The sequence below is a fragment of the Manis pentadactyla genome, chromosome 7, assembly GCF_030020395.1.
Source record: "Manis pentadactyla isolate mManPen7 chromosome 7, mManPen7.hap1, whole genome shotgun sequence".
In the NCBI taxonomy this organism is placed as follows: Eukaryota; Metazoa; Chordata; class Mammalia; order Pholidota; family Manidae; genus Manis; species Manis pentadactyla.
The window spans coordinates 44,974,147-44,999,611 of record NC_080025.1 but is presented as its reverse complement, the minus strand read 5'-3'; the positions used below and the strand labels follow the sequence as shown (position 1 = coordinate 44,999,611).

The 25,465-nt window shown below is 45.3% G+C and overlaps 1 protein-coding gene across 7 annotated transcripts in view; it reads right to left on the bottom strand.

Moving 5' to 3' along the window:
• The window catches only part of COBL (cordon-bleu WH2 repeat protein), a 288,379-nt gene that overhangs the window by 108,095 nt on the left and 154,819 nt on the right, over positions 1 to 25,465 (bottom strand). For all 7 annotated transcript variants that reach the window (XM_036918805.2, XM_036918804.2, XM_036918802.2 and 4 more), the window contains one exon: positions 10,172 to 10,360. In XM_036918805.2, the coding sequence (XP_036774700.2) occupies positions 10,172 to 10,360 (189 nt within the window). The remainder of the gene's footprint in view (positions 1 to 10,171; positions 10,361 to 25,465) is intronic.

Below are 25,465 nucleotides of genomic sequence, written 5' to 3'. Positions count from 1 at the left end.
GCCATCTGCAGGGAGGAAGGAAACGTCCCCAACACCAGAGAGGATCTCCTCAGCATGTCCACTTCCCCTGACAGGTTTTTCAAAGATTCTTCCATACCATAGTACGTTTTGTATTTGAGTTTCCGTATTTCAGGATATACTTTTCCATATTTTTGGAAAAACGTATACTTGGCTGTTTATTACAAAGGAACTAGTGCAAATCCATTATTTAGTTTTATACTGGCTCTGTTTACCTGCTAAATAGGCAGAAAGCTTTCTGTCTGGAGCATTTGAAGACTAACCGGTACAATTTTTTTTTTTAAGTGTCGACTCACAGGCCATTTGGCAGGTCCGGGATAACTTTACACAGACCCATTTGTTCCAGTCTTCATCCCTGTCAAGACTCTTGAAGGCCCATAACATAATGCATGAGCAAATAAACAGATTTGTGGAAACTGGATAGAGTCAAAAACTATTGGAGGCATCTCAAAAAATCAGCGATATCCACTTCTGGGTCTTATTGGTAGATATACTTACAGGGTTTGGCCATGCCCACAGTAAAGGCATGGTGCTTCATTTCTTTTAATATGAGTTTAATACGGGTTTCAGACGTGTCAAGTTCACATCCTTTCGCAATGGCGAACCAGATGAAATTTCCTCCCGATCCGGGAGTCCCACCCAGAGAACAGTACTACATCATGCACAGCCTGGCATGCCTCGGCCCCAGCTTGCCAGTTTGCTTAGTTTCCTTGAGCAAGGGCACGATTCTTTCCTGATCCTGCCAGATGTTTCCACTCCACTATTACTTCTATGCCAAGCAGAGTGGGCTGCTGAGACAGAGCTCCATGAACACAGCCACTAAGCCACGCTCTGCTGCAGCATCTGAGGAGTACTGTCGCATCGGAGCATGAATATATTCTTCCTTCAAGAAGATCTTAGAGTTGCTTTTGAGTTCTGATTTAGTAGCAAGCACATGACTTCCCTGTCAGTAATGAGTGAGCGAGCTCGTCTGTTTCAAATGCCCCGTCCGTTTGAGAAGCCACAGCACACAAGATCACGGGAGCAGATGTGGCCTGACGCACCGGTGTGTGCTGCCCCCTAGCCTCTGTCACCTCCTGCAGAAGCTGACGGGCAGGGAATCAAGCCTCACACCACTGCACACCACCCCCTCGAGCACACTGCCACCTGATGGTCCCAGGGCCCCTCTGATCCCAGCACCCACGTGGGAGAGCTCCCCTGTCCTGCAGGCCTGCCTCCCATGATCTACCCCTTCCTGGTACAGCCCAGCAACCTCACCTCACCTGGGTAAACTCAGTATCCTTGCAGGTACAATGAAGATATAAGGAGAGCACCTACTTCGTGAGGATACGGTAAAGACTAAGCTGAATGACGTGATGTACATGAGGAGGTCTCAGCACAGCAGCTGAAACACAAGAACTGAACCACCATTTAATGCTCTGTGTGCTGAGCTCCAGGCCAGCTGGCTGAGGATGGGGTGTGGTCCCCTCTCTGCCCAGCAGCCAAGGGAAGTCTTTTTGCTGGGGAGGGTGACTCCACATTGTGTTGGGTCTGCCACAGGACCTTTCACTCCAACTGATTTTACAGTTAAAACGCTGCCAGCCAGGATGGGTAATCTTTTTCTGCTACAACTTTATCCATGATCTGCATGCCACCTACTGGGAAATAACTTCTTAGAAGTGACACCTTCTCCTGCTCTAATCTCTGGCCCTGATGGGATCCATACTGATGATTTCCTAGAATGGGTATTAGGTGGAATCATAAAAGGCAATGTTACAAGTGGGACTTCCCAGGGGCTCAATTGCTGCTGCTGTCTTGAACCCATATATGCCATAATCTACCCAGACAAGGGCCATTCTCTGGTATTTTGGGGGCATAAAATTTGTGCTTCAATTAAATACTGAGTCTTTAAAGGATAGAATCTTACTTGTCTTGAATTCCTTGGGCCAAGAAAACTGCATTTGCACACATATAGAAACTTAGTTTCCCTTTGTTATGTATGCACTAAATTCTGACCCCTGCCAAATTCATATGTATAAGTCCTAACCCTCAGGACCTCAGAATTTGACTGGAGATAGGGTCTTTAAAGAGGTGATTACATGAAAGTGAGGCCATGAGGGTAGTTCCTAACCCAATATGATTGGCTTCCTTATAAAAGAAGAGATGGGGGTGGGGGTGGGGGTTGCGAGGCACAGAGGGAAGGCCACGTGAGGCGGCGGCGAGAAGATGGCCCTCTACACACCAAGAGAGAGGCCTCAGGGGAACCAACCCTGCCAGCACCTTGGTCTGAATTTGTAGTGTGGTCAAACTGCAGTATTTCCAGAATCTCTCGCCTGGCCTTCATCCATCTCCCTATCAATAGGTGATTATAAGGGGATGGAGAGCAACCCTGCACCCAGACTGGGGAGGTTTGGTGGGGTCCTTTTGCAGCCGGGTTGTGAGAGACACGGATTAGCAGTAGACAACTGCTTGTAAGCAGAAACTGGGTTTCTCCCATTTCATTTTTCCTTTTGACTGATTTCAGCTTCAAAGGTTATTTGCCCTGGGGTGGGAACATATTTTCCTCCTGGAAAATACTACACCAGCCTCCAGACTGTGAGACAATAAATGCTTGTGGTTTAAGCCCCCCACCCGAACCCCGGTTGGGGCAGAGCAGTCCAGAAGACAAGTCACCCTTTAACTTAGCTGGACGGGCACCATGCTAGTCACTGGTTAAACAAGGCCCACTCTTGATGCACAAGTCACCAGAGTCCTCTCTTCTGATAGACTCCAATTCCAGCATGACACTGAGGGTGAGGTCACATCATGTGGCATGGCTCTCCTGGACCTCTATCGTTGAACCTGTACTCCTGCTCATAAAATCCTCAGAAGGTCCACTGCATGCCAGGTATTGTGCATGGGGCAGGGACATAATGGGGGACAATACTGTCCTGAGTCAGGGATTCAGTCAAGTGGATGACAACTTCAAGCTGCGTGCCTGAGACCATGGGAAGGGGGGTGGGTGCCATGGATCTTGCCGAAGTGAGTCACCAGTGACCCCTCTACATAGTGGTGTGTTACTGACCTCTGCTAGGAGTTCTCTAAGAAGGGCTTAAGAATAAAGAGTTGCTACAAAGACACTGAACTGGAAAATCACAAATGTTGTAAAATGCACTGAGTCACAAGTAGAACAGCTCATCCTGGACATGGAGAGGGACAGGGGCCATGGAAAGGGCAATGCTGCCCACGGCAACCAAGGCTCCAGGGAGACCTGTGCTTTAAGAAAGAGTTCTGTTTCTATCTTCAGAGAAACCAAAACAAGGGAACAAGCCAAGGAGATTTTGCACTCTGCTAGAGGGGAAAAAGCAATGGGAAAAGTACATGTTTTTTTTTTTGACAGGAAGCCACTTGTCGCATCCTGCTTTGGACAAAAAAGTGGGGTGGAGCCACTGCTGGGTATGACGGAGGTGGTGCGTGTCTTTTGTTTTAGGAAGACTTCTGAATTTTCAAAAGAAAGAAACATTCACAATAAGCCAAACACACAGAAGAGGCCAAAAGGTCTGCCAGGGTAAGAGCCCTAAAGGGGAGCCTCCAATTCTGTCTGCACAGGGAGAAAGGAGGGCTGGGCAGGGGCGCCTGGCGGGTGGAGGGACTCCTCTGCTCTGTAACCCCAGGGCCAAAGGGAGACGTGTTGTTCAGTCACCAACCTGTAGCCACAAAGTGCTCAAACCCTGTTCTGTTCTTGACCTACCCAGGTGGATGAGCCCTACAAAATGAGAAAGCAACACGGCACCCCAAAAGGGCAACACAGCACCCCCATGGTATTTCAGAATGTTACAGTATTGTTAAGTTAGCAGCAGGCACACAGACTCCGGCCCCATCTGCAGAAAGCCCTGGCAGCTGGGCTGGGTTTGCTGCACTTCTGGGGCAGCTCCTCTCCCTTAGTGACCAGCAAGTACTGCAGGCATTGGCCAATTCTGGATCAGCTCCCTGAGGGGGCAATTCATCAGCTCTGTGCATATAAATCCTGAAATCAGTGTTTTCTCTTAGAGAGGATCCCTCACTATGTGCTAGATTGGATCTTGTGTATATGAGGTAAGTTAATACAAGTGTTTACTGATGTGACAGCCCAGCGTTAGACACCAGGACTACAGTGTCTAAGTTCCCTGCCCTGGGCTTCCATGTCAGAGGCCAGGAGAAAAGTGGAACAGGGGAGGTCGCAGAGCGACAGAGGGTGGAAGGGTTCAGGAGACGCTGCTGGGAAGTACGTGACCAGGGTGGTGTGGAGGGACAAGTTAAAGGCCCCCTAGGGCCAGGTGCTGAGGGCTGGGCAAGAGGCAGCAGAGCTGGGCACACAGGCCGGGGAGGTAAGAAGTCAGTCCCATTCCAGTGGGATGCAAAGTACAGAGGCTTTAAGGGAAGACATGACCCACTTCTGTTCTGAAAAGTGTCACTCTAACAACGGTGTGGAGAAGAGTCTGCCAACAGAGGGGCAGGAGCAGAAGCTGGGAACAGTGAGGAGGCCACCGTAGGGTTCGTCCCAGTGGACTAGGGACAGCCTGGACGGGTGTGGTGGGCATGGTGGGACTGCGGTCAGGACTTGGCAACATGTGGAATGTGCCACGGAGAGAGAAAGAGAGAGATGAATCTCTCAGACACGTGGAGGGTCCCAGCAGGGCCCCTGCGCACATGGCTGGTTGTGGGGACACTCTGTCCTGCCACCCCTGCCACTGCCTCGTCCCTGACAGTGCTGCGTTCTGGGACTTCCAAGGTGCCCCATGGCCGAGCAGGGCTCCCCTGAGATACCACCCACATGCTGGAGGTCATCAAAGGTCTTTATTATAAAAAAAAATGTCTCCAAGCATCATCTACTTTACCAGAAACAGACTGACAACCACCACGGGGCACGTGATAGAAACTGAAAGCGGATTCCCCTCCAGGAGAGGGACAGCAGGAATGACCGTGGGGCTGCGAACTGGTTAACGCAGCATCCTCACTGACATTCCATTCAATGAGCAAAATATCGGTTCTGATGGGACAGAGGGGAGTGGGTTTGCAGTCCCCTGGCTGTGGCCCTGCTCCCCGCAGATCCCACAGACAGGGTGCCAGGGCTGCCTCACAGGGGCCTCCCCTCCCCTACAGCCAGGAAAGCAGAGCAAGGACAGGAACATGCCAGAATGACTGGCCACGGCAGCAGAGAAGCAACTTTGATTTGACAATGGTCAAATGCACACTTCAGTACTGATGACACGTCTCTTTAGGGGTCCAGTCCGTAGGGTTTGATGACTTCCTGTAATATTCTAATTACCTGACTCTCATGCTGATCCTGGAAATGGAATTTCCCGTAGTAATGGTTTTTGCTTAGTTTCTATCATAGGCAGATTATCTTAATGATCTCCACAGAACAAAATGTTGTATTTTTATGTGGACATTGCACTGACATATTAGAGCAGTAAGCATCAATTTACACTTTCCAGGGCAGGGCCTTGTGCACAGCAGCTGTTCAACAGATATTTATTGTATACATAAGCAAATTTTTCATGGAGAAATCTATTTTGGGTTATACTAATAACTGATCATAACACAAGCCTCCATCGTCTCCCATTTTAATGGCTAACATCACTAGCTATTTTAGTCCCAGTGCAGTAAACGTGAGATAATGTAGAAATGTACTTGCCATGTTGGAATTCTATGGTATTGAATGTAATGAATGCAAATATACAGGACAAAAGAGAGCCCAGATAACTGAAATATTTTTTGAATTACTTTTCCTTACAACAGAAAAGGATTTACAGTTGTTATGGGCACAAAAGCAGGTGTACAAGAACTACATGCTGACTGAATAAATTTATGAATAGCTGTGTATACTGTATTTGTGGATAATAACAGCCAAGGTTAGACAACACAGCACTGCCTAGTAAACTTCCAGACAATGAACTGAATCAAGTGACAGCAACGAAGTGAAATGAGCAGCTCAGTAAACAGTAAAGTATGGTACAGAGGAAGATGTCGTCAAGCATGATTTACAGGGCTGGGTCCATCTTTATTAGGTAAAGTGAGTACCTACTAAGGATCACTTGACAGCAACCTCCTTCTTCTCAAACAGGCACCAAGGACAGAGGGACAAGCAGCAGTCCTCCCCTATAATCCTCTGAAGCTGCAGACTATTGACTGGGGTATCCACAGTTTATGGCCCAGAGGGAGAGGCTTTGGTATTGTTTCACCTGTTCCAGGGGTGTGGTGACCTTCTACTATGCATCTGGTGTTTTAGAAACAGAGTTCAATTTTTAAATATAATCTGCTACTGGTGAATGCAGGATCCTGGCCAGGGCAGAGAGCCTTCCCCCCCACTGCCAGCCTTCTACCTCAGGCACTGGCTTCCCCACCACCACGTCCACCAGTCGGTTGTGCAGTGTGTGCACCTAAGCAGTGAGGTGCAGAGTTGAGCAACTTGCCAAGGAGACAACACCTGGCATGACGGAGCTGGGATCCAACCCAGGAAGCAGCTCCAGGCTCCATGCTCTGCCCTCCCACCAAGCACCTCGCAATACTGCTGTCATTGCTCCCACTTGGCAGAGGACACAGGACCAGAGAGTGAGTGGAGGGATGCCCACCCAGCACCTGTGTGCACAACTCCCACTCACAACCGAGCAGGGACCCACGCTGATCCAAAAGCACTGAGTGGGAGAAAGGTGTGCAAACGACAGAAGACAAATCTCCCTGGGCTCAGGCTGCTGTGACTGGGCACACAAAAGGGAGCCCTGACCAAGCATAGGTGCAGCAGGCAAGAATTCTAGGCCCTGATCAGGGCCAGAGTCATGACATGAGGTTGTCTCACCTCAGCAACAAGCACGGTGGGGAGGACAGTGCAGAGCCTCAAAGGGAAGAGAGGAATGAGCCCGCCCAGTGGAACAGGCAGCCCCTCGGTCCCTAACCTGGGCTTTCCCCAGGTCCCAGCAAGGAGTGAGCTCTTCATTTGGCCCAGCATCTAACTTTGGACCTCAGCTACTTTACGGTAAACTGCAGCTAATGATTATTGCTCAGCATAGATTGAATTATCTCCAGGTAGCTTTCCTCCTGAAGAATCTCTCCAGACCTGTTAAAAATATTTACAATGAGTGAACAGTCTGTCACATTTGATTAGTTTGAATTGTAAGCAGGCAGATCGGGGTGGTAGCATGCTGTGGAGAGGTATGGGGTTCACCTGGAACTTGTCCAAACACATATTCTCAGGCCCTGCCCCAGAACTACTAAATCAGAGACTCTTGGGGGCAGCAAAGTAAAATGTGTCTTAGTAAGAAGCTCTTTGGGGTGATTCTGATGCTTGTTTTAGTTTGAAAAATCCTGACTTAGCATATGGTGCCCTAACATATACAATGTATCATTCCCATGTGAGCACTCCACATAACTGAAGCTACACCCAAGAGCCTGGGAAGAGAGACGAGGGTCTGGCCCAAGAGTGGTTCTCCCACGTCCTGAAATACAGCATGTGGCTTTACTCCCCTCACCAACTTCTCTGCTACCAGACTTCCAGAAGCCTTTCATGGGCTTGAACACCTCCAGGAAAATCTCTATGGAAAGTACTTTAAGAAATAACCAGTACTAATGATCAAATTACAAGTAGAGAATCAAGTAACATACTGCTACACAAACTACAGATCTTTTAAAAGTCTCAGGTAAACTGGAAGATGCCTGAAATTATTCCACCTGCCAGACCTGAGTAAGTGAATAGTGAATTTTTAATCGTAGATGATGAGAAAAATGTCTCTTAAATATGAAAACCTAAACACTCTAATTTTCTTATTAATGAGTCATGTCCTTGAAAGAAACCTCCCCTTCCCATTCAGTATCCCAGTGCTAGTGACAGTGGCAGATAAACACAGCTCTCCAAACAAACTCCTTATCTTTCTCTGGAAGGAAGTTCTCGAGAAGGAATTGACGTTCTTCCCCAGTGCTGACGACAATACAGTTTTGGGTTCCTTTCCCAGAAATCAGTAAATAAAAAAATACCTTTCATTTAACAAGAAAAAGCATATTCACAGCAAATGCTTAAATCTAATGCATATGCCACTCATATGCTTAAAAAAAGGAGATGGTTTCTGGGAGCCAATTTCTCTATTCATTCTGTGCCAAACAAAACAGATTTCAATAAAAAGCTTTTACTGCCTCAGAGGGAACTCTGTTCATTTTTCAGGGTATGAAGTACTATTTATTTTTCATTTAGAATTCCCAATTATCTACTTAGGGTTCATTTTCCTACTCAAGCCATCTTTATCCATTCTGGACAAGCACATTCAAATCTGAAACACACAACATCTTCTCTGGACAGAAGACATTTTAAAAATGTTGATATGGCTTACAGTTACATCCTGTAACATTAGGAAAATGCAACTCTCATTGGGAAAAAAAAAAGGTTAAATAATATTGATACTGGAATTCATAATTTTCACTGCTACAGAAATATTCCTTCCAATCAAAAGCAAAAGACATCCCCAGAGGTATGTGGCTGAAAAGGGCTATAATGCTATAAATGTGCTCTGTGTGTTACAAAAAAGCTCAGAATCTAAACCCAAGCAAAATAAAGAGACACCCTGTAGACATCACAGGAAGTTGCCTCATGTGAAATCTGCACCACTGAACCATGCACGTGTGTAACAAAAGATGTACACTTGTGCCTGAACTTAACAAAAGACAGCTAAAATACCATGGGAACTCAAGTCAGTAGCATTAAAAAATGTTTAATAAATACAAAACTCAAATACTTTCTTCTAAAATGTGTTACACTACAGGCTTTCAGACAGGTGGGTATGGCTCTGAATGGAAAGCTCTGCAGATGGGAAGGGTGGGCTCTGAGTCCTGAGGCCAGAGAACACCATGGGAGGGATAGAAGAAGACCACAGGGTTATAAAGAGAGATGGACAGATGGACTGACACACAGATAGAAAGGCCCAAAAGGAAAGTAAGTGAGGTATCATGACACTGCTACAGAAAGCCACCCATGCACCTTCTATCCCCCACCCATCTGAGGAGTATAGACTTAGTTTCTAGTTTGTTTTAAGGAACAGTCATTTCATGAACAAGCAAAAAAGAGTTGGAACCTGAAGACGAGCAGGAACATGATGCTATCGGCCACTATGAAGCAGAGACAGGTCACGAGACACCAAAGCAGAAGCAAAGAGGAAATCATATTCCCATGAAGAGAGAATAAACAGCCTTTAAATGTGCATTAGGTAAAGGCGCCTGCTCGTGGTGTGGCATCTCGCCAGGACGCTGTATGTGTGTCACTGGGAAGCATCCCAGCTTACTGAAGATCATGCACCCTCATCTTTACACCGGGGCTGACACACTGCGTAGAGTAGATGTGGAGCGGGCCGGGCTGCCGGGCACAGCTTGGCTGCTTTGGAGAACTCAGCTTCCTAAAGTGCCCAGCGCCCGCCCCACTTGGCCACACCCTGCCAAAAGCAGGAGGGTTTGGAAAATAAAAACTTCACATTTTCAGTGTCACATTCCAAGCCATAAAAAGAGGAGTTCCTGTCAAAGAGTGTCCAACACCCTGGAAATTGAGAGCATGTGATTTGAAAGTGTTTCAAGGTGTTAGCCGGATGATGGAGGGAAGAAGTCTTAATGTAGACGCCGAATGCTGAGGACAAAAGCTCTCTCCAGCCGGCAGGGATGCCGATGCCGATCACTCGCAAAGGCATTTCAATGGCACTTATGAGATAAACATCAATCAGGGGGCTGCTTCCATACAAGGTCTCCACAGACAAATGTTACATTGCACAGAAAGCAACTTAATAGGCAAAAATCTCAGCTTTCCTGTAAATCTGAATTATTTAGGGCATTGATATTTTATTACAAATCATCCTTGCTCTATACAAACTACAGATTTCTTTCAGTGCCCCTAAACATGTGATCTTATTAAGTGACCATGATAATGCCTCAAATTTCAATGGTAAAAATAAACGTTTGTCAACAAGCACAGGCCTTTAAGGACTAAAGGCACAAAAATTTTCTTACCTTCTCTAATTCAAAGTGTGGCATCTCACCTTTACTTTTAAATAAAGCTTAAATATTCACCCTAAACACACTCAGTGCCGAAGCCACAGACCTGAAGGATCACAGCGCATGCGGGGAGCGCCCAGAGTCCCCGGGTCCCGGGGCAGATGCACGGGTCCCGAGCAGAGCCTCTGCCTACCTTTTCAGATGGCTTGTCTTGTGCAGGTGGCCCCGTTCCGGTTCCGGGCAGGGGAGGAGGTGGAGGGGCTCGGCGCTTCTTCATGTCCGACTTCACAGACACCCCTGAGATGTTGCTGAGTGACAGGGATGGGCCCAAGGGAGCAGAACGGGGATTCACAGCCGGGGAGTTTGGTGTGGTTACACAGCCCTGCCAGGGGAAGAGACGAACATCGCATCAGTGCCAGGCGACTTCTCAGTAAGAGTGCTCAGTCCTGGAGATAACGGGATCAAACCTCACGCAGGCTTCTAATGCCATCATTTCCATGGACAGGTTTGAATGGCCTGAGCAAAACCGGCATTTCCACTTTCCTGGGTAAATTACAGTAAAAGACACTGCATGACAGATTCAGGCTGTGAGGTTTGTTTTCTTAACCATGAAGGAAATGGCAGACTTTTTAAACCTCTAAGAAGAACACTTACCAGCTAGAATCATTTCATAGTCTTGGCCAATCTGGGTATGAATTAGCCTTCTTACAACTTTTCACCTGTCATGGGAGTGAGCAACTAGGTGGCTGAAAGAGAAAGGGATGGGCAGGCCACGAAGCCCTTTTCTCAAAGAGACTGCAGGACCCCTGGCCACCAGGGAGGGCCTTGGGATTCTTCTCATGTTCAGAAGTTATGAACAGATGGCCACATGGTATAAATGCACTCTGAGAAGACTTCATGTGACCATGGGATGCAGTACTTGGTGAGAGATACCTAAAAAACTGTGAATCAGTTCTTTTTTATTCCCTACACACTTGCTCATTGCTCCCAAAGAGCCATTTCTACACTGGGCAGGGGCGGGGCAAGCGAAAGTTCACACACACACCTTCTCAGCCTCTTTGCCTCCAGGGTCTACTTAACAGAATCATCTAACTGTTAATGCAGGAAAAGTGTTTAGAGAACTAGCACCGCAAGTTCAAATTAAAAACAAAAATGGGGGCTACACCAGCCCTGGTGACGTCCCCCAGCACCTGTGTATTCCACACTGGAGCCGATGCAGAGGACAGGTCAGCTATAGGCCACAAAGACACAATGCTTGGGTTCAATTCCCGGCTTTGCCTCTCATAAGCTACATCATCTCGGACAAGTTTCTTGATTCTTCTCTGACTGAGTTCATCTACTGTAAAACTGGGGCAAATCCTGGTACTTAAATCAGAAAGTTACTACGTTGACCACATGAGACATGTGAGAGCTATGGAGAGTTCTTGGCAGAAGGTAAATACCCAATAATGTGCTATCATGGTTATTATATATTTATTTTTCTCCCCTGCTAAAATGTGGGAGCCACGGGGACAGTATTATTACCCACGTTTACCTAATGCTGTGCTGAGTGCCTACCAGCTCCTGGTGTGTGGAGGGCCCCCTGAGTCAAGATTTGCAAGAATGAATGAATGAATGGATGAGTGAGCCTCTGTGTAGCTCTGCCCTGGTGTTTTACACAGTGAACTTGCGAGGAAGCTTTCATTTGAACTGCTTCTCTGTATTTAAAGTAACTGTGATGAACACCCACGACTTTACTCAACAGCCCAGGATTACCTGTGCTCAGACTCAAAATCTATTCTGTCCCTGACAAAATTTTTGTGACTCAGATTTTCTTATACTTAAATATTAAAGTCAAAGGAAGAAACGATCCCTGAAGGTTCTTTTTTGTGGCAGTCGATGCTTCCTTGTGAGACACCAAGTGTCAAAGATAACAATGCCTTGTTGATGAAATGCAGCATTCCCACAGAAAGGGGGCAAGATCTACAGGAAACAGCCTGACACTCAGAAAATTCACTGACACCTATTTAGATTTTCATGGAAAAATGTAAATGTTTCTCCCAATTCTTGAGTTCTGCAGACATGGGACTCGTCACTAGACAAATAAGCCAGAGCAAAATGAACTGTTAAATATTTTCCTCTGCCTTACATCTGCCTCCATAGCAACTGTGAGGACCCATGGAGACAGAGCTTAGATCTACTTAACAACACAGGGTCCAGAAGATAAAATGAAGTAAATGAGCAAACCAGAGCTTGGCTAATTCAGGTCCAGAGCTGTGAAGGTGGTTCAGGGGAAGGCTGCCTCACTCAAGTGCCCCCAAATAAGAGGGATGCAGGCACTCGTTATGGACATTTATTAAAGCTTGTGAAATGCAACAGAGAATATACACCCTTACCAGCATTGTTACCTCTGAAATATGTGTGGGCACATCCGGCATCCCGTAAACCTGATGTTCATGACATTGCATTTCACAACCCTGACACTAGCTGCTTCTCTTCACCCCACCCTGTCTGGACTTGGGACTTCCAAATTCTTGCCCTCAGCCCTTACCACAACTCTGAGTGCCTGACAAGTCACTCAACACCACTATTAATCCATCTCCGCCCCTGAGATGCCCTAAGCATTTGTGGGAAGCTCTGGGCAGAACACCCCAGTAGAAGTATTTTACAGGTCACCCACTGTATACTGATTTCAGCTTCTACTTCTGTAATCCCACTGCCCTTGCGGCACTCTGACATCTGGGTTGGCAGGAAACAGACCACAGTTCTGGTGACACAGGACCCCATGTGCACACGGGCTGTAACCTTAGAGGAACACCCTCATCTCCACAGCAGAAAATTCCACTCACTTCAAAGCCGTTGGCAGCTCCTAGCACACCCCCATCACAATAGAGATGTCTAATATATGCGGCTTCCTTCTTCACTGATATTTTGGTAAGAATAACCCCATTAGTTGACATCCAAAATATATAAAGAGCTCACACACCTCAACAAACAAAAAGCAAATAATACAACTAAAAAATGGGCAGAGGAGCTGAACAGACACTTCTCCAAAGAAGAAATTCAGATGGCTAACAGACACATGAAAAGATGCTCTACATCGTTAATCATCAGAGAAATGCAAATTAAAACCACAATGAGATATCACCTCATACCAGTTAGGATGGCCGCCATCCAAAAGACAAACAACAACAAATGTTGGTGAGGATGTGGAGAAAGATAAACCCTCCTTACACTGCTGGTGGGAATGTAAATTAACTCAACCATTGTGGAAAGCAGTTTGGAAGTTCCTCAAAAAACTAAAAATAGAAATACCATTTGACCCAGGTATTCCACTCCTAAGAATTTACCCTAAGAATACAGGAACCCAGTTTCAAAAAGACATATGCACCTCTATGTTTATTGCAGCACTATTTACAATAGCCAAGAAATGGAAGAAACTTAAGTATCCATCAGTAGATGAGTGGATAAAGAAGATGTGGAATATTATTCAGCCATAAGAAGAAAACAAATCCTACCATTTGCAACAACATGGATGGAGATAGAGGGTATTATGCTCAGTGAAATAAACCAGGCGGAGAAAGACAAGTATCAAATGATTTCACTCATCTGTGGAGTATAAGAACAAAGCAAAAACAGAAGGAATAAAACCGCAGCAGACTCACAGAACCCAAGAATGGACTAACAGTTACCAAAGGGAAAGGGACCGTGGAGGATGGGTGGGAAGGGAGGGATAAGGAGAAAAAAAGGGGCATTACTATTAGCAGACATAATGTGGGGGGCACAGGGAGGGCTATACAACACAGAGAAGACAAGTACTGATTCTATAGCATCTTATTATGCTGATGGACAGTGACTGTAATGGGGTATGTAGGGGGACTTGGTGATGGGGGCAGTCTAGTAAACATAATGTTCCTCATGTAATTGTAGATTAATGATAAGAAAATTAAAAAAAAGAATAACCCCATTAGGGCCACGGTGAAATGGCCACAGATGGTAGGAAGCCAGAGACCAGCACACACTCCCTCTCAGACCCACTGCAAGTTCTGACATGTTACCCTGGGCAACAGGCTTCTCCATTACTTGTATCTCTGGAACATCACTGAATTTTGACACAATATGGTTTTTTTAGCCCAAATATGTTCTATACAACTCAATGACATCTCTCCTCACCACCTTGCCTGCCACACTCACAGACACAGCGGGCAATTCTTGGACAGACCCCTGGTTCTAACCTTCAACCCAGGGGCAGCCACGCTATTCTGGCTTCCCAGAGGATATGTGTGTTTTGTTCTGTTTTTTATATTATCTTTCTTTTTACTTTTTTATACCTTCACCTGTTTCTCCTACCCACATCTGGCAACTACCAATCTGTTCTCTGTGTCTGTGACCTATTCTTTTAGATCCCATATATAAAATAGATCTTGTGGTACTTCTCTTTCTCTGTTTGACTTATTTCACTTAGCATAATGCCCTTGAGGTCCATCCATGTTGTCTCAAATGGCAAGATTCCCTGCTCTTTCATGGCCAAGAAGTATTTCACTGTGTTATGTATCCATCTTCTTTATCCATTCATCCACCGTGCACATGTAGGCTGTGTCCGTATCTCAGCTATTATAAATAATGTTATAATGTAATGAACATGGGGCACACGTACCTTTTCAAGTTAGTGTTTTTGTTTTCTTTGGATAAATACTGAAGAGAGGGATTGCGGGATCACATGGTATTTCTATTTTTAATTTTTTTAGTAACCTCCCTCCATACTGTTTTCCATAGTGCCTGCACCAATTACAGTCCCAAAAACAGGGCAGGAGGATTCCCTTTTCACCATATCCTTGCCAATACAAATTTTCTTGTCTTTTTGATAATAGCCATCCTAACAGGTGTGAGGTGGTAACTCATTGTGCTTTTGATTTGCATTTCCCTGATGATTAGTGATGTGGAGCATCTTTTCATGTGTCTGTTGGCAACTGTATGTCTTCTCTGGAAAAATGTCTACTCAGATCTTCTGCCCATTATTTAATTGGATTATTTGTATTATTGCTTTTGATTTGTATGAGTTCTTTATATAGTTTGGATATTAACCCCTCATCAGATATACAATTCGAAAATATTTTCTCATATTTAAGTAGGCTGTCTTTTCATTTTGTTGATGGTGTCCTTGGCTGGGCAGAAGCGTTTTAGTTTGATGTAGTCCCACCTGTTTATTTTTTCATCTGTTGTCTTTGCTTTTGGTGTCAAACCCCCAAAAATCATCACCAAAACCAATTAGGCACTTAGTGCCTAAATTTTCTTCTAAGGATGTTTCAGGTCCTTATTACATTATGAGTTCATCTTTATACATGTTCAAGATAGCTGTCATCTTTCAATTGTTTGCCTGTGGCTGTGCAGTTTTCCCAGCACCATTTGTTGAAGAGACTGTTTTTTCCCCAACAATTCAAATACTCTTGGCTCTTTTGTTGTAGATTTAATTGACCATTTATGTGTGGGTTTATTTCTGGGCCCTCTGTTCTGTTCCACTGATTCATGTGCCTGTTCTTAGGCCAGTATTATACTGTTTTAATTACTATAGCTTTGTAATAGATTTTGAAATTGGGGAGCATGGTCCTGCCAGCTTTGTTCTTCTGTCTCAAGACCTTGCTCTTCACAGTTTCGTAGTGTGGCTCCACACAAATTTTAGGATTATTTGTTCTGTTTCTGTGAAAAATGCATTGGAATTTTGATGCGGGTAGCACTGGAGCTGTAGATGCTTGAGGTGGTGTGGACATTTTAATGATATTGATTTCTCCAGTTCATGAACATGGAGTATCTTTCCATTTATTAGCATGTTCGTCAACTTCTTTCATTAATGTCTTATACTTTTCAATATACAAGTCTTTCATGTCCTTGGCTATTTTTATTCCTACATATTTTATTCTTTTCGCTACAACTGTAAATTGGATCATTTCTTAAGTTTTCTTCCTGGTAATTCATTATTAGCGAATGAAAATACATTTTTGTATATTGACTTTTGTATCCTGCAACTTTACCAAATTTGTTTGTTAGTTTTAATGTTTTTCTTTGGTGGAGTCTTAGGGTTTTCTAACTATACTATCATGTCATCCACAAACAGTGACAGTTTTACTTCTTTTGTTCCTATTTGGATGTCTTTTATTTCTTTTTCTTGCCTAACTTCCAATGCTATGTTGAATAAAAGTGGTGAGGGGGTGTCCTTGTATTGTTTCTGATCTTAAAGGAAATGCTGTTGGCTTTTCACTTTGAGTATGATGAACATAGACATAAAACTCCTCAACAAAGAAATAGCAAGCCAAATTCAACAGCACATTAAAAGGATCATACACTATGATCCAGTGAGAGTTATTCCAGGGATACAGGATGGTTCAAAATCCAGAAAAGTCAATGGGATAACATCACATTAACAAAACAAAGAATAAAATCATATGATCATCTCAACAGACACAGAAAAAGCATTAGAAAGATTCAACATCCAAAAGGGACACAATAATTCACAAAAGTTGGTCACGAGACGGTAGTACAGTACAGAGAATATAGTCAGTGATTCTGTAACATCTTTCTACATTGACAGACAGTAACCACACTAGAGGGGTTGAGGATTAGGTAATATGGGTGACTGTTGAACCACTGTGTTTGTTGTACATCTGAAACCAACATAAGATGTTATATCAATGATACTTCAATAAAAACAAATCAAGTGGGAGGACCCAAGACGGCGGCGTGAGTAGTTCAGTGGAAATCTCCTCCCCAAAACATACATATTTATGAAAATACAATAAATACAACTATTCCTAAAAGAGACACCAGTGGATGCAGTACAACAGCCAGGATGCAGTACAACTCTACATCTGCGAGAACTCAGCATCACACGAAGGGGGTAAGATACAAGCCGCGGCCAGGTGGGACTAAATGCTCCCCCACCCCAAAACCCGGCAGGAAGAAAGGAGTTGGAATGGGAAGGGAGTGAAAGCCCAGGACTGCTAAACAACCAGCTCTAGAAATCCGCACCCGGACTGCAGACACAAGGTGCACGGGGTGCTGGATATTAGAGAAACGGAAAAGCAAAACCTGTGGGCAGGTCCCCGCAGCCGGCGCCCCTGAGACAAAAGAAAAGCGAGTGCTTTCTGCAAGTCTTAAAGGGACAGAGACCTCACAGCTGGACAAACTCCTCCCGACACACACACCCCAGCACCGGGGAATCCGGGGAACTCTAGGCGACCTAACGCCCTGGGCGGCAGCACAGCTATAAAGCCCCTCATGGCAATAAGCAGCCTGCCAGTCGTTCCCTCAACTGGCGCGGACCCTGACACACCGGTCCACTACTGGGAGAGCTGCAGCGCGCACCGGGGGAGGTGGAACCAGAGGGGCCCGGGAGCGGCCCGCACAAGCCCGCGGCGGTGGTGGCCGAGCGGCCTGGGGCTGGCCCACATGAGCTGGCAGCAGTGGCGGCGACACAGTGGCCTGCGTGAGCCCGTGGCGGCAGCACCTGAGCGGCCCAGGACCAGTCCCATGGTCTGGCAGCGGAGGCAACAGAGCGGCCCACACAAGCCCACAGCGGTGGTGCTGGAGGGGACCGGGAGCGGCCTGCGTGAGCCCGTGGCAGCAGCACCAGAGGGGACCGGGAGGGGACCAAGAGAGGTCTGCACAAGCCTGCAGGAGTGGCGATCGAGCAGCCTGGGAGCGGCCCACGCGTGCCAGCAACAGTTGCGCTGGAGAGGCCCAGGAGAGGCCCACGCAAGCTCACGGCAGTGCCAGAGGGGCCCGGGAGCGGCCCGCGGGAGCCGGCGGCAGCTGCAAAGGAGCAGCCCAGGAGCAGCTGCGCCCCCAGCAGCCACTCAGCCCGGCGCACAGCCACCCGGACCAGACTCAAAGGCTGCTGTTGGCACACAGCTGCCTGGCAGGGGCGCCACTTTCATGGGAGAGTGCACCCGGCATGCCTGCCACTGCCCGCAGGGCTCTGGGCTACCCTGATGGAGACCCCGCCCACAGCAGCTTAGGGGCTTAACCCGGAAGCTGCTCCAGGAGTGGGGGTAACCGACACAGGCAGCGGAGAAGGGCAAGGTGTCCAGTAAGCAGGAAAGGACTTTGTTCTCCCAGCTGACACATGCGCTACCGGCCTACAGCTACCTCTATCACCATGAAAAGGCAGAAGAATTTAGTCCAGTCCAAAATAGTCCAGACAACCCCTGAGAGAGGGCCAGGGGAGACAGACCTAACCAATCTCCTCCTAAAATAATTCAAAATAAAGGTCATAACCATGCTGATGGATCTTTAGAGAAATATGCAAGAGCTAAAGGATGAAGTCCCTAAATAATCAATGGATCAACAACCAAATTAAAACAGAGATCAAGCAATATATGGAAACAAATGATAACAACACAAAGCCCCAACTTCTGTGGGATGCAGCGAAGCAGTCTTAAGAGAAAAGTATATAGCAATCCAGGCATATTTAAGAAGGAAGAACAATCCCAAATGAATAGTCTAACATCACAATTATCAAAATTGGAAGAAGAAGAACAAATGAGGCCTAAAGTCAGCAGAAGGAGGGACATAATAAAGATCAGAGAAGAAATAAATAAAATTGAGAAGAATAAAACAATAGAAAAAAATCAATGAAACCAAGAGCTGGTTCTTTGAGAAAATAAACAAAACAGACAAGCCTCTAGCCAGACTTATTAAGAGAAAAAGAGAATCAACACACATCAACAGAATCAGAAACAAGAAAGGAAAAATCACGATGGACCCCACAGAAATACAATGAATTATTGGAGAGTAATATGAAAACCTATATGCTAACAAGCTGGAACACCTAGAAGAAATGGACAACTTCTTGGAAAAATACAACCTTCCAAGACTGACCAAGGAAGAAACAGAAATTCTAAACAAACCAACTACCAGCAACGAAATTGAAGCGGTAATCAAAAAATTACCCAGAAACAAAACCCCCGGACCAGACGGATTTACCTCAGAATTTTATCAGACATACAGAGAAGACATAATACTCATTCACCTTAAAGTTTTCCAAAAAATAGAAGAGGAGGTAATACTCCCAAACTCATTCTATGAAGCCAACATCACCCTAATACCAAAACCAGGCAAAGACTCCACCAAAAAAGAAAACTACAAACCAATATCCCTGATGAATGCAGATGCAAAAATACTCAACAAAATATTAGCAAACTAAATTCAAAAATACATCAACAGGATCATACACCATGACCAAGTAGGATGCATCCCAGGGATGCAAGGATGGAACAACATTTGAAAATCCATCAACGTCATCCACCATATAAACAAAAAGAAGGACAAAAAACACATGATTATCTTCCATAGGTGCTGAAAAAGCATTCAACAAAATTCAACATCCATTCATAATAAAAATTCTCAACACAATGGGTATAGAGGGCAAGTACCTCAACATAATAAAGGCCATATATGATAAACCCACAGCCAACATCATACTGAACCGCAAGAGGCTGAAAGCTTTTCCTCTGAGATCAGGAACAAGACAGGGATGCCCACTCTCCCCACTGCTATTTAACATAGTACTGGAGGTCCTAGCCACAGAAATCAGACAAAACAAAGAAATACAAGGAATCCAGATTGGTAAAGAAGAAGTTAAACTGCCACTATTTGCAGATGACATGATATTGTACATAAAAAACCCTAAAGACTTCACACCAAAACTACTAGAACTAATACCGGAATTTAGCAAGTTGCAGGATACAAAATTCACACACAGAAATCTGTGGCTTTCCTATACACTAACAATGAAGTAACAGAAAGAGAAATGAAGAAAACAATACCATTCACAAGAGCATCAAAAAGAATAAACTATCTAGGAATAAACCTAACCAAAGAAGTGAAAGACCTATACCCTGGAAACTATAAGACACTTTTAAGAGAAATTAAAGAGAACACTAACAAATGGAAACTCATCCCATGCTCTTGGCCAGGAAGAATTAATATTGTCAAAATGGCCATCCTGCCCAAAGCAAGATAAAGATTTGATGCAATCCCTATCAAATTACCAACAGCATTCTTCAACAAACTGGAACAAATAGTTCTAAAATCCATACGGAACCACTAAAGACCCTGAATAGCCAAAGCAATCCTGAGAAGGAAGAATGAAGTGTGTGTGTGGGGGGGGTCTCGCTCCCCAACTTCAAGGTCTACTACAAAGCCACAGTAATCAAGACAATCTGGTACTGGCACAAGAACAGAGCCACAGACCAGTGGAAAAGAATAGAGACTCCAAACATTAACCCAAACATATATGGTCAATTAATATACGATAAAGGAGCCATGGACATACAATGGGGAAATGACAGTCTCTTCAACAGATGGTGCTGGCAAAACTGGACAGATACATGTAAGAGAATGAAACTGGATCACTGTCTAACCCCATACACAAAAGTAAATCAGAAATGGATCAAAGACCTGAATGTAAGTCATGAAACCATAAAACTCTTAGAAAAAAGCATAGGCAAAAATCTTAGACATAAACATGTGCAACTTCTTCATGAACATATCTTCCCGGGCAAGGGAAACAAAAGCAAAAATGAACAAGTGGGACTATATCAAGCTAAAAAGCTTCTGTACAGCAAAGGACACCATCAACAGAACAAAAAGGTACCCTACAGTATGGGAGAATATATTCATAAATGACAGATCCGATAAAGGGTTGACATCCAAAATATGTAAGGGCTCACACACCTCAACAAATAAAAAGCAAATAATCCAATTAAAAAATGGGCAGAGGAGCTGAAAAGACAGTTCTCTAAAGAAGAAATTCAGATGGCCAACAGACACATGAAAAGATGCTGCAGTTTGCTAATCATCAGAGAAATGCAATTAAAACCACAGTGAGATATCACCTCACACCAGTAAGGATCGCCACCATCCAAAAGACAAACAACAACAAATGTTGGCGAGGTTGTGGAGAAAGGGGAACGCTCCTACACTGCTGGTGGGAATGTAAATTAGTTCAACCATTGTGGAAAGCAGTACGGAGATTCCTCAAAATGCTCAAAATAGAAATACCATTTGACCCAGGAATTCCACTTCTAGGAGCTTACCCTAAGAATGCAGCAGCCCAGTTTGAAAAAGACAGATGCACCCCTATGTTTATCGCAGCACTATTTACAATAGCCAGGAAATGGAAGCAACCTAAGTGTCCATCATTAGATGAATGGATAAAGAAGAGGTGGTACATATACACAATGGAATATTACTCAGCCATGAGAAGACAAATCCTACCATTTGCAATAACATGGATGGAGCTAGAGGGTATTATGCTCAGTGAAATAAGCCAGGCCGAGAAAGACAAACATCAAATGATTTCACTCATATGTGGAGTATAAGAACAAAGAAAAACTGAAGGTACAAAACAGGAGCACAATCACAGAACCCAAGAATGTATGAACAGTTACCAACGGGAAAGGGACTGAGGAGGATGGGTGGGAAGGGAGGGATAAGGGTGCAGAAAAAGAAAGGGGGCATTACAATTAGCATGTGCAGTGGGGGGGGGGTGCACAGGGAGGGATGTGCAACAAAGACGAGTAGGGATTCTGCAGCATCTTACTACACTGATGGACAGTGACTGTAATGGGGTGGGGGGGGACTTGGTGAAGAGGGGAGCCTAGTAAACATAATGTTCTTCATGTAATTGTAGATTAATGATACCAAAAAAAAAAAAAAAAGAAATCAACAACCATGAATAATAAAAACTCCCAACAATGTATATATAGATGGCCATAATAATGTACCTCAATATAGGAAAGCCATATATGAGAAGCCCACAGACAACTCTGGTTTAACTTCTATCTTCCTTTTTTCTGCACTTCTGGGATTTGGGCACAGAATGTAGAAAAAAATCCAAAAATAATTTGGATGGAAAACACTGTTAAGTCCTTTAAAATGCTGGCTCACATCAATATTAAATAAAATGAAAAACCCAGAGTTTAGTCCAAACATACAGCTCAGAGTCAATACAGCCTGGCTCATGTCTTATTAGTCCAACTTTCTCCTGCTACAAAGTGGCCACGTTCATCAGGGGCAGACCACGGCTTTCCTGCAAGGGGATTTGATTTCCCATTCCTGTCCAAACTAGTCAATAAAAATTTTTTTAAATCAAGTTCTTTTCTTTTAGAGGAATGAGTCATTTCCTTCTCCAAAGGTCAGTGCCCAGACCCACAGATTTCAGCTATCATAATTTCAGGAGAATTTCTCTCAAGTTTTTATCCTGTGAGTAAAACACTATAAATCGTAATGTAAAAGCAATGGATACTGGGGAGAGATGGGAATGAAGCAAACACAACCTTCACGTCCCAGACCTCCCGGAACTTCAGACTCTGGGGATAAACCTTTGCCATACAGCCTGCTGGCAGCAGGAGGTAAAGTCAGATTGTCTCTGTGTATCCACAACACAACTAATAGTCCATTAATTCATTTCTTGCAGTCAGTGTAAAATGGTAACTCGATCCTATATCACACACACATATCTGGGAGTAGAGGAAAAAGAAGAGGTGAAAACTTAAAATTTCAGGATCTGAGTGTCAGCTCAAAATGGGACCAACGTCATCTGCAATGGTTGATTTTGCCATAGACTTCTAATTTTACATTAGAAATAATGTAATTGTCGTTGTTTGAATGTGTTTGTCTCCTCGGCAAGTCCATTCTCCTTGCATCTGATTGTCACAGCTTCTCTGGTTGTCCAGGACGAAGCACAGCCCCACCCCCAACCCAACCCCACGGGCTTAGCAAGGAGAGGCTCCGAGCATCATCCAGGTAGCGGGTGGGTGACCTTCAGCTTGGCCTGGAGAATTAGCTTTGTCCCAGCCCAGCAGGAGCATTAAGCAGGTGTGAGGTTCTCCATGGGGCCAGCACTGGCACTAAGGCAGAGGCCATCGCTGGGGCAGCTCCATCCACATGACCCTGAGGGTGGCTCTGGGAGGGCCTGGCTTCCCTCAAGTAATGTTGGGGTTCACAAGCACTACAGAAAGCAGGTTTTTCTCCCTTAACCATTTATATAAGTTGATAGGCAATCATTACGGGTCAAGAAACTGAGTGTGCCAAGGCCAGCATCACCTTTCTAGCGTAAGCCCAAGCAAGTTGCCAGGCTTTGCTGCCTTTTGCTTATGTTCCTTCCATGCGTCTGAGAGCAGCTGTACAAGCACACCAGGTCATGCAGCCTTGAGAGGGAATCCTGGGTCCCCTTAACTAGGAAGGGACGCAGTGACCTCTGACTAGAAAATGCTTCCAGAGACACTCAGGTAAGTGCTGCACTTGAAACCTTCTTATTTAAGATAAGTTGACTCAGAACCATAAGGATGAATAGCCATTTCATCCCCATCTCTCAAAACCATCCATTCTAGCAAATAAGACTGTACCTTGTGAGAACCAACTGTGTTACCAAGTCTACCAGAAGCCTGAGTAGATCTGCTGACATGGTTAGTGAGGGATTCATATAGACTTTCATTTAAAAATCAAGGAAAGCATTTTGGTTGCAGTAAGTATACCTAAAATAGCTGCCCACAGTCCTGACAGCATCAGGCTCTTCTGCGTTAGATCAGGTACTTCTAGGATGGTGGGATGGCAGAGTGCTAATGGTGAGAAAAACTGAGGCCCAAGATGGTGAGCGGATCCTGGGGTGGCCGAGTTACCTGGGCTGCAGTCAGACTACAGCCAGTTCCTCCTCTCCTTATGCCATGCTGCCCTCTCTCGAAAGGCTTTAATGTAACTCTCCTTTTATGTAAGCTTTGTCAAAGAATCAAGTGGAAGAGAGGATACAGACTTATGATCCTCATTCCCTTTTCTTCTGATACGTTTTTGGCAGACTTCTAGGGCAGGATTCCTGGGTGCAAACCAGCTGGGCTGACGGACACGGCTGTCCTGCCCACACTCACAGCATCTACGCGGCAGAGCAGCACAGAGCTGGCAAAGCTACTGACGTTTTCTGGTGAGAGGCAAGAGAACATCGCTTCCCATTCCGCGTGGCCAGCTCAGTCCTGGGCAAGGGGTCAGACAAAGTTCCCCTCCCGGTTGGCTGTTCTCTGCCTGCTGCCCCTTATCCTCAGAGCACAGCCTTCCTGGCAGACGCACCCTTAGCTGAATCCCTCAGCCAAAGGGCATGCTATCTTCTCATGCCCTGGGAACCTTGCGTCACTTCAGAGTAAACAACAAACCAAGAGGCATGAAGCATGCCAGCTTTGTGTGAACTAATCCCCATGACGGGCAGGGAGATGGAAATTATGAATTTAGTTTCTATTATGTGAGATTACTGGGAAAGCAGCATTCTCTTGGCCAAGCTCCTCCCTAGGAATGCCCAAGGGATGGCATTTCTTTAGAAGAAAAGTTGCCGAAGCTATTTAGTCTGGATCAATATTTCAGCCAACAAAACACACTGTCACATAAGCTCTCTGACGGTTATAAGCATCAGTTTATAACTAGCTATAAAAGCATCATTTCTTTTCTAGGAGGGTCTTTTCTTAAAATGAGCAAACAACATCCAACTAGTAATATTTCATTTTCTCTTAACAAAACTTAGTGGAGACATTAAAGGTGAGTTGCAATACTTATCTAAAGCTTTTGCTATAGAAGCATCTTAAAAGAAAGAGGAATCTGAATGTTTGGAATATGCTGATTATTCATAATCAGCAATTTTAATAACAATTTTAGCAAGCCAGAAGTTTCTTCATTAAAAGAAAACAAGATCCTGTGTAATTCAAAGATGCATAATGTGTGATGCCTATACTCAGGAAGGCCATTACCCAGATGTGGAATGTGCCACAGTCCATGGGGGCAAGGTCCATGGTGGGGACACGGTCTACAGAGGGGGGCCTGGCTCACAGTGGGGATCATGGTCCACAGAAGTGGGGGTGGCGCCAGGGTCAGCAAGCCTCCTTACCCTGTAACCTGGTCACAGCAGATGCAGCACAGCTGGGAAGGGGCCCAGAGGTGGGGACACACTGGAAGGGATGGGCAAGCAGGTTTTCCTTTCTTCCTCCCTGGCTCTGTCGCCCTCTCCGCTGCATCAGCATCAAAGTCTCTCCTACCTAGATTCCAGCTAGAACTCTACTGCCCTTAAGCAAAGGTATGGTCTCTTCAATGCCTCTCTCCCCTGACATCAGGGTACCCTCTGGACCCGCCCACGGGGGCCCCTATCCCTTCATCTTCTCTCTGATGCAGCTCCTTCTCAGCCTTGGCCCAGAGATGCTGCCAACCCCAATGAGTGTTGGTTCTCGCCTCTCTCTGGTCTGGCAAATGTGAAGGCCATCTTTCCACAGCGCCTTCCTGAGGACAGCTTCCCAGAATCTGCAAAGGGCTGCACTTGTGAACCACCCCAGGCGCTCTGTCCACTGTCAGAGCCGGTCCGTGGCCCTCATCCCGCAGAGTATCATCATGCCAGCCAGTCTCCAGTGACAATGTCCCCTTATTCACCTAGTGTGTGTGAGTGTGCACATACACATGTGGAAGAGTTGTGAATATGCAT